The sequence below is a fragment of the Cyclopterus lumpus genome, chromosome 9, assembly GCF_009769545.1.
Source record: "Cyclopterus lumpus isolate fCycLum1 chromosome 9, fCycLum1.pri, whole genome shotgun sequence".
Classification (NCBI taxonomy): domain Eukaryota; kingdom Metazoa; phylum Chordata; class Actinopteri; order Perciformes; family Cyclopteridae; genus Cyclopterus; species Cyclopterus lumpus.
The window spans coordinates 25603535-25612875 of record NC_046974.1 but is presented as its reverse complement, the minus strand read 5'-3'; the positions used below and the strand labels follow the sequence as shown (position 1 = coordinate 25612875).

The following is a 9341-nucleotide window of genomic DNA, read 5'->3' as shown; positions in this document are numbered from 1 at the left end:
ACTAATAAAGGTCGACACAATAGTAAATAGACAGACATGTTCACACTGAGACCACAGGAGGCCTGTGTAGATACATGATTATAACCACCATACTCACACATCCCATCAAATATACCATAAGGCAAGGTAGTGGCATTAGCAATATTGTTGAAACAAAAAATATTTCGAAACAGACCGAGGTATGTGAAAGTAGACTAAAATCAATAAAATACACTTTCATACAGTTGCGGTATGTACCTTCAAAATTGGACATGCTAAAGTTAATTCAATTAAATTCAGTCTATTTTATATAGCCCAATATCACAAATTACGAATTTGCCTCAGAGGGCTTTACAATTCTGTACACATACGACATCCCTGTCCCAGGACCTCACATCGGATCAGGAAAAACTTCAACAGTTACAACACATTCAATGAATATGACAGAAAAGTATGAATAATGAGAAGTAGGTATGGACCACCATACAGATTTCCACGAGGGTGGACAAAGGTCGTCGGATGGTGCTTGATAGCTAAAGGACTATAAGATGAATCCAGGTAGTACTTTTGTTGTGATACCTGTAACTTGAATAATGAAGTAAGCTATCTCTGTAGCCCGTAACAACAATGGGTAGTCGGTACTCAAGACTACTACTACGTTTATTGTTATTGTTTTGCAATGGTCCTTGAATGCAGCATGTTGCGCAGCGATGACGTAACGACGTACACTATCGTCGAGTCGGGTCTGGCTCACATGTGAGTTTTGTTGATAATGAGTTGTTCTGTGGATATTCCGTGTTAAAAGAGATGCGAAGTGAGCTTTAGACATATCAGTTCACCCGGTGGACACTCGACACCCGGTGTCCGTGTCCACCGGGTGTCGAGTGTCCACCGGGTGCAGTGTGTCCACCGGGTGTAGTGTCTCCTGCTAGCGGGTCGGAGCTTGCTAGCTAACGTTAACTGCCAAAGAGGTGAGCTACTTCGTTAGCTCCGATAGACTCCTGGAAGCTAACGTTAGCTAACTTGAGATGGCGTTGCTGCTCTCGCGCTAACTACTTCATACACTTATCCGAGTGAACTTGTGCTTTTACAGCCCTGGCTTAACGGGGTATCATTGTGCTTCTTAGTTACTGCACCGGTACAGTGACGGCATGCCAAGGCGGTCATGGCTTGGAAGTCGAAGACCCGCAATCTGCAGGTGGTTGACACGGAGCTGAGTGCGGACACGGTGGAGTGGTGCCCTGTTGCCTCGAGCCACGACGTCCTGGCCTGCGGGACGTATCAGCTCCATAAAGGGGTGAGAATACATGCGAGCAGTCCCGGTACGTCGTAGGAACCGAAGCTCAGCGACACCGCTCTGCTATCTGACCTCTTCTCATCCACAGTGCGTTCACTATCAGTGCCAGCTGTCTGTAGTCGTTACTGTCCACAGGGACACATCGCTTCCACAGGTCATTGGTTCTGCTCTTTTGGACCACATGACTCCGACTACAACTACGTGCTTTACTTTCATCGGCAACCACAAGGATGAGGCTGCTGGAGTACCTACAGGTGGCCTGGACTGCCCAGGTGCACCGTGTGGTTATTGGTTTGTGGAAGTTTGTTGGATGTAAACGCTCAAACAGGAACCTCCTCATTGCTGCTGGAGTTCACACAGCACATTTATAGTACATACTTTTCCTGCCTTGTAAAGCCATCATCATTATAATAGGATTAATTGTGCAGCCAGAGTTATTTGTGACTCAGCAGAACACATACTGGGGCAACGGTCACTCGCCTCCTGTTGGTGTCTGACTGTTGACTGATGATGTCCCTTTGACCTACTTCCCGAAGGTAGGGGAGGCCCCCCCAAGCCGGACTGGTCGTTTGTACCTTTTTGAATTTCGGCGCGAGGGATCCATGAGCCCTCCTCTCATTGAGCTACAGCGCGTTGACACAGCGGCCATTCTAGATTTGAAATGGTAAGAAATCTGGTTTGACCAGCGTGGCTACTGATGCAGCTGTATGCTTATTTCTGGTTGATTGTTTTGAATGTTCTCAGGTGCCATGTGCCGTTGTCAGGGGGGGCCGTGCTGGGAATGGCAGCTGCCACTGGAGAGCTGCAGCTGTACTCACTGTCAGACAGTCAGGTGAGAAATGTGGCGTCTAATATTTATAGGCACAAAGCTGCTGATTGTGTAAAGAATCTGCAGGTTTTTAACAGGACACATGATCGTTGAATATTGCATTCTGTGATCTAAACTGGTGCAAGACCCAGTAATAAGTCCAAATGAGCATAACTAACCAAACTCGGTAGTAATATCGATGTGGCATTGTCTACAGAATGTTCCCATTTATTTAATTATGCAAGTTGAAAGCTCGGACACATGAAACCGCCAAAGCAGAGATTGCACCATTATGCCAAAGCTTATGCCACGCCAGAGATCTCTTGTATCTTATAAAAAACCGAACATGCATGGTTGCCAAAAACCCCAGAACCATTTTACTTCAGATATAGTGTAATTGCAGTCTAATACAACAGAGTGTTTCTATTTTTCAAGTTGTAGTCTTTGGTTTGTGCTGGACTGCATTGTTCTGGATGGACAAAGGCCTTATTACATACTACTGTCTGTGTCAACCACATCTAACATTGTAAGCTTTACTGATGTAAAATGATGTGGCTGGGCACTGCCGAGTGTGTTAACCTCTTCCTTTGTCTTATAAGACCTAGTTGTAGTCTGTGCCGTCCTTAATGAATGTGTGTACCCAGTAGGAAGGCGGCCGGAGGCTGCACCCTCTGAGCAGCTTGGAGGTGGGAGCAGAGCGGCTGGCTCTGTCATTAGACTGGTCCACTGGAAGAATGGACAGGTAACAAACGAGGACCTGCAGCTCTGTTTTTCCTTATAATGGTGAATGTCTGGATTCAGCTTATTACATCAAAGTAAACTTTATCCCTATTTTAATTATGACATAATTTCTCTAACTCAAGACAGGTAAAAGCTTACATCTATCCATATGAATGTTACATCGTCATTAACATTATGTACGCACATAAAACCCTCTTCTAAATAAACAGAAATGTGGGCTACATGAGTGTATTGGAGGCTCTGGTTGGGCGACTTTTCAGCAACATTGGTCATGTCAAACGTCCCGTTTGTGTCAGCAGCAATGATGTGCGGGTGGTGTGCAGTGACTCTGCAGGCTGTGTCAGTGTGCTCTCCCTGGCTGAAGGCACTCTGACGGCTCTGTCTCAGTGGAAGGCCCATGACTTTGAGGCCTGGATCTCAGCCTTCTCGTACTGGGACACACAGCTTGTTTACTCTGGTAACTTTCCTTTAAATCGCCACATTTTTCATAAATACTTGCAGGTCCCTGACCTCTTTTTATTTTATTTAGGCTCCCAATTATTTATTGTGGCTATCAGCCTGCCTAATAAAGAAATAACATGTCAATATGGTTCTATGTTTGGAATAACCAGTTACAGTGTGTTAGGGATGCGCATAGGTGTTCCATTAAAAAAACTAGCAAGAGGATGCTAGTTTAAAAAAAAAAAAAAAAATGGTCCAACTGGAAAATCCCACTTTGTTCAATCAGTCGCGAGCAGCTACATCTAGAAAGACAGTTCCCACATCAGCATGTCCCTTCAGGGAAAAGTATGATCAGCAAAGGTACTTAAAGTATCGTGTGTGCGTGTGTGTGTGTCCTTCCTCAACAGGTGGCGATGATTGCAAACTCAAAGGCTGGGATCTGCGGGTTGGTCCCTCCTGCCCCACTTTCACCAGTAAAAGGTAGGGTCAACATCAAGGTTTTGGTCTGTCCGTTTAGGCGAAGCACACTGACTAGTTCTGCTCTGTTCTCTTAAAGACACTCAATGGGTGTGTGCAGTATACTCAGCAACCCCCACCGGGAGCACATCCTGGCTACAGGCAGGTAAATGTCCCAGTGAACGTGTGTTGAGTGAGAGTGACCTTTGACTTCCTCCGTCTTTGTTCTTGCCTGAGCGTCTTGTGCTGTGGGCTTCTCTGTTTGCAGCTATGATGAGCAGGTGTTGCTGTGGGATGGCAGGAACATGCGGCAGCCTCTCAGTGAGAGTCCAGTGGGTGGTGGAGTGTGGAGGCTCAAGTGGCATCCGACCGATCAGCACCTGCTGCTGGCAGCCTGCATGCACAATGATTTCCACATCCTTCACTGCCAGCAGGCGCTAGGTGAGTGTAGAGGGAAAAGCATCAACTTTGTTATTCCTTTCCTTTTTTTTAATTTATTGTTTGTCATTCTAAAAGGTACCGAACTTTAGGCCACCTGATTCATAAAATGTAACAGCAGAACACAAATCAATCAGTTCATTAGACATTAGATGACAGAAAATGAGGGAGAATGAGATGCACCAAAGGTCCGGGAACATTTTTGTTCACAGCATCTGAATATAGTTATGTGTAACATCGCTTCAGCTTTCCCATTCCAATATCAGACGCTCAGATCTTGCTGGAGAAGGCGTGGTGACTGCCACTTCCTGCCTTCTCCAGTCAACTCGCCCGGCTCATCTTCCCCAGCTGCACACATGGATTGTGTAAATTAGCAAAGTCTTGAAATGAAGCAGCTCTCACACAAACACACTCCATATCTAGCGTCATTATGAGTCTTAATTATGCCGACCACGTTCAATTCAATTAATTTAGGTTAGCCCTAAACCACAAACACATACGACATCCCCTGTCCCAGGACCTCACATCTGATCAGAAAAAACTCCTAAAAAAGGTGAAGAAACCTTCAGGAGAGCAACAGAGGAGGATCCCTCTCCCCGGATGGACAGAAGGAATAGATGTCATGTGACCAGATGAACAGCGTTACAACACTTTCAACAAATATGACAGAAATTATGAATAATGAGTAGTAGGCATGGTGAGAAAGTTACAACTTCCAAACATAACAAGCAACAGTGGATATAGTAGAATAATGATGACAATAAAAGCAGTAATGGTATTGGCAATGCAACTAATAATGATAATAGCAGGAGTGTTGAGCAGAGTCCAGATAAAACCCTGATCCATGTAAACCTGTGAGGAGTGAAAGCACAGACTCCGGGGAAGAAGTAAAGTTAGTAATGTACATTAATTCATACAGAAGGAAATGTGGTTCACCACAACAAAACTCAAACAATTGATCATGTTTCCACATGATACCCAGGGTGGGAGGTACACTGATTGTATCCATCATTTCAGAATCAGTCCGATTGCTGGAAGCATATACCTCTTGAGGCGACACTTCTAATGCTTAAAGCTGCATGATGAATATACCGTCACTGCAAGGACTTTGAAAATGTAAGAATTGGGAGGGAACGATATCAGGAACCACCTCCCATTTCTGTGTCCAAGCTAAATTCTTTTACTTGGTTTTCCTCTCTGGATTTCCAAGCGAATTGCACACTTGCAGGTGTACGAAAGGTTTTATAAATCTAAATATTTTTTCATTTGGAACCGTTTGATAAATAAGACCCCATCCATGTTTTCCTGTCATTGTCCAGAGGGCAGTGGAGGAGTGTGTCCTGTCGTAGCCTCCTATATCCTCCACAACTCGCTGGCGTACGGAGCTGACTGGTCCCGGCTGACCCTGGAGGAACCGGCTCCCTGCTCCCCTGCTGCTGCAGAACCAAAGGAAAGCCTTGCAGAGAGCGGAGGTCACTTGAGGATTCAGTATGAATCTCCCACTGCCAGCTTTGACACTTCCTTGGAGGATGATGCAGGCCGATACATCCCAGAGGGCATTGCCGCGCCCCCTGACACCCCTACTGCAGGTCCTTCCCTGAAACCTAATAAGGATGCCCAATCACTATCTTATCTGCTGGCAAGCTGCTCCTTCTATGACCACATGCTGCATGTGTGGCGCTGGGACTGGACTCCAGATCAGGCTCAGCTGGAATCGGAGCCATGTTGACCAGCGTGGAGTGTGCTGGCTGCACTGACTTGTATATCTTGTATCAAACATGCCGAGTAAGGCAGAATGTATAGCCCAACAACAAGTCCCTTATATTTTCATAATGACGCTTGATTTTTGTAAGCTTGTATTTAAACATAAATTGCTTAGCATGATCAATACCACCATTCACCTACACACCGTTCCTCCATTATAGCCATTTTAAGCATTTTGTGACTGCATTATGGAAAAGTGTTCACATAAACAACTTGCTTGACTCCATGCAATGTGTGTGACTCAGAGAGTTCTCTTCATTTGTACCCTTCTACCTTCTCAGGATGATGTGCTCCTGGATTCAGTTAAGCATTGACATTTTGGAAGGATCGATTTAGCCCAGATTAGCTGCTTGACGGCTGGTAATGAACCATAAACCCCTTTTTGTGTTTGCTGCTCCCCGGAAATGGAAACATTATCACAGTATAACATTGAAATAAGCCACGCGAATTGCTGGTTAAATTCATTACACTTCCTGGTCATTAAAGCTACATTGTCAAGTTCTAGGTTCACATGTGAAAAGGTTTTTAAAAACAAGGGGATTTGAGCATAGTGAACTATATGGTAATAAAGCCCTCTGTATAGGAGAATGTGAATAACTATAAATAGCCTCAGGACAGTTATGTTCTGGTTACCTATACTTTCTAACCTTTACAATGATGAATGCACAACAGCATTGATCATAGACCCATATGATTTATTTTGCCGGATCAAGTAATCACTTGTAGGAACAAATATTTTCCTTAATATAATACACAGTCCCATATGTGAAGGTTTCGTCTCCGTCTGCAGCGGTCAGTCTACCCAGCAGTCTGTGCCTTTCTTCAGATACTCAGTACATTTTTAGCGCACATAGTTCTTGGGATACAGCTTGAAGAGCTTCCCCTCCTGTTTGGGCTCAAAACCATATTTCTCCAGCTGTCCTTTGCTGAAAATGCCCTCTTGAAAGTCTTTCTTGATCTGAGGGGCCACAACGTCAGCAAACACACTTTGTGCTGTGAGTGGAGGCTCGGTTCCACGAGGAGCGCGATATGATACGTAGGGTTTAAGCTTGAATCCCTCCAAGTTAGGCACCACAAACTCCGGGATCATGCTCCGGATGGACAGAAACTTCCTGCTGGAGAGCCTCAGTCCGGTGGGCCTTGCGCCCCTGCCTTTATTATGAGTCCTTGATCCCCGCTTGCTGGTGAACTCAGCCATTCTGTCTGCTCCTCTTACCAGACCCCTCATCATCGTGGATAACACACCCATCGTGTCAGTGTCCCCTCCTTTCAGGACAGACACCTGTGGAGAAGAAATCATTGGTTTACACCTCTATTAAAGTAAAGACAGCATACGTACAACCCCAAAGAATACCCAGATTTTGTTTTTCAATACTGACGAATGATGCATCCTTGAATACACGTGGGAATAAAGAATGTCGACCATAGAGATCATCATCATCTTGAACGAAAATGTATGAAACGCTTCCATTATCACACTAACATGACTGAAATGTGAACGTATTGTAGTCAAATGGGTTCAGGTCATTAAAACATGTGGACCATTTCTAGGTTAGCTGGGTTGTTTGAGCTCGTTACGGTAGCTAGCGTTAGCTCCCTGGCGAGAACTCACGAGCCTGCTAACGCGGTTGTCTCGTCTGCTTGCAAGCTAACTAACATGGCACGTTACTAAAATAGTCCTTCCCGTCTAAATATTTTAAATTGCCCATAAGTTCATACATTGTTACAAAAGTCAACTCCTCTCACCTTGAGCACACTGTTGGTCCGTTGAATGCAATGTTACGGGCTGTCCAAGGAAATGCTCAGTGATTGGCCGAAAGGCAAGCCCATCCACCAATTACAATCAGAGATACTAGTACTGAACTGTCGCTGCTTGTGGTGCATCAAGTTAACCGGAACTACTGAGAACCCAACCGAAGTACCCTTCAAGATAGATGCTCAAAAGGCGCATTTGGTATGCGCAAAGGAAATATGTATCTTGTTCTAATTCAATTCAATTCAGTTTATTTTGTATAGCCCAATATCACAAATTACAAATTTGCCTCAGAGGGCTTTACAATCTGTACACATACGACATCCCTGACCTTTGACCTCACATCGAATCAGGAAAAACTCCCCAAAAATAACCTTTGACAGGGAAAAAAGGGAAGAACCCTTCAGGAGAGCAACAGAGGAGGATCCCTCTCCCCGGATGGACAAAGGCAATAGATGTCATGTGTACAGATGAACAGCATTACAAAGTTACATAAACACATTACATGAATATGACAATGTATGAATGGAACTCCAATCCATGAAACAGAAGGAGGTAGAGAGGAGGGGGCGGGGCATCAGCAGGGCCAAGGTGGGAGGCCGGCTCACCAGGCATCAGACACCTCCAGGTCCAATGGACCCTATGAGACGTGAAGTCACAACGACTCCGGGGAGGAAGCAGAGTTAATAAGGTGCAATGGAGAGATGTAAATGTATCCATAAGGAGAGAGAGAAGAGGAGAGAGGTGCTCAGTGTATCCTAAAACATCCCCCAGCAGCCTATAAGCCTATAGCAGCATATCAAGGGGCTGGACCAGGGCAAACCTGATTCAGCCCTAACTATAAGCACTATTAAAGAGGAAAGTCTTAAGTCTATTCTTGAATGAGGTGACTGTGTCTGCCTCCCGGACTGAAAGTGGAAGCTGGTTCCATAAAAGAGGAGCTTGATAACTGAAGGCTCTGGCTCCCATTCTACTTTTTAGGACTCCAGAAACCACAAGTAGCCCCGCATTTAGTGAGCGCAGCTCTCTAGTGGGGCAATATGGTACTACAAGCTCCTTAAGATATGATGGTGCATCACCAATCAAGGCTTTGTAGTTAATGTTTGTAGGTTCTGTGTTAATGTTGAGGGGAACTATGATTAAAACCTAGTTATTGAATTGCACCTTCCATCCCCTCAAAACACAGTCCACAATGCCTTTATCCCGCCTGGGTCTCCTAAGTTTTCGTCGATATGAATTTTATTTTGGTAGCCATTACAGGATGTGGAGATGCTTTTACCTTAGACTTGACACTATTCTCGGGCATGTAGCTATAGACACAAACTTTGACACAAGAAAGGTACGTGGGGACTTGTTAAGGGCCGTTTGGTCGGGTTACCGTCAGTTCTATTGCTCAAGGTTGATTTGCTCACTTTTATTTGTCAGTTCATACTCTTTTGTTCCGTTTTCCGCTCGCAATGTTGCGGACCGCAGCCACAGTAGCTGCGCCCGTGGACATGCGTTTGAGAAGTAACGGGAACAAAGTCTACAAAGTCACATTTCTGTTCGCTCACTGTGCAATGTCATGTCGGCTTTCTACGTACTGTGAACACGCGAGCCCTGAGTAAACGTCACACTACAGAAGTGGAACTTCTTTTGCTTTCAACCAGGAATATGATGCTCCT

The 9341-nt window shown here is 45.0% G+C and overlaps 3 protein-coding genes across 13 annotated transcripts in view; 2 read left to right on the top strand and 1 right to left on the bottom strand.

The window, feature by feature from the left end:
• Positions 1–608: 608 nt before the first annotated feature.
• Positions 609–6171, top strand: dph7 (diphthamide biosynthesis 7). 4 transcript variants are annotated; one of them, XM_034542027.1, is made up of 10 exons: positions 609–735; positions 1107–1276; positions 1813–1940; positions 2021–2108; positions 2732–2826; positions 3125–3282; positions 3674–3746; positions 3823–3888; positions 3991–4163; positions 5480–6170. In XM_034542027.1, exons 2-10 carry the CDS (start codon positions 1145–1147, stop codon positions 5887–5889), a joined length of 1323 nt encoding a protein of 440 aa, XP_034397918.1. In that variant the 5' UTR covers positions 609–735; positions 1107–1144; the 3' UTR covers positions 5890–6170. The 4 variants fall into 4 exon arrangements, with proteins under 4 accessions (XP_034397918.1, XP_034397921.1, XP_034397919.1 ...); XM_034542028.1 differs by lacking the exon at positions 609–735 and adding an exon at positions 761–950; XM_034542030.1 differs by lacking the exon at positions 1107–1276 and having other exon boundaries at positions 674–735.
• Positions 6172–6598: 427 nt separating this feature from the next.
• On the bottom strand, positions 6599–7756 carry mrpl41 (mitochondrial ribosomal protein L41). The gene is made up of 2 exons (XM_034542032.1): positions 7671–7756; positions 6599–7206 (listed from the first exon to the last, which is right to left on the bottom strand). Exon 2 carries the CDS (start codon positions 7171–7173, stop codon positions 6766–6768), a length of 408 nt encoding a protein of 135 aa, XP_034397923.1. The 5' UTR covers positions 7174–7206; positions 7671–7756; the 3' UTR covers positions 6599–6765.
• Positions 7757–8937: 1181 nt separating this feature from the next.
• The window catches only part of pnpla7b (patatin-like phospholipase domain containing 7b), a 31653-nt gene continuing 31249 nt past the window's right edge, over positions 8938–9341 (top strand). For 2 of the 8 annotated variants that reach the window (XR_004609943.1, XM_034540887.1), the window contains exon 1: positions 8938–9016. The gene's annotated coding sequence lies outside the window, so the exon portion shown is untranslated. The other 6 variants (XM_034540890.1, XM_034540888.1, XM_034540892.1 and 3 more) reach the window with 5 other exon arrangements.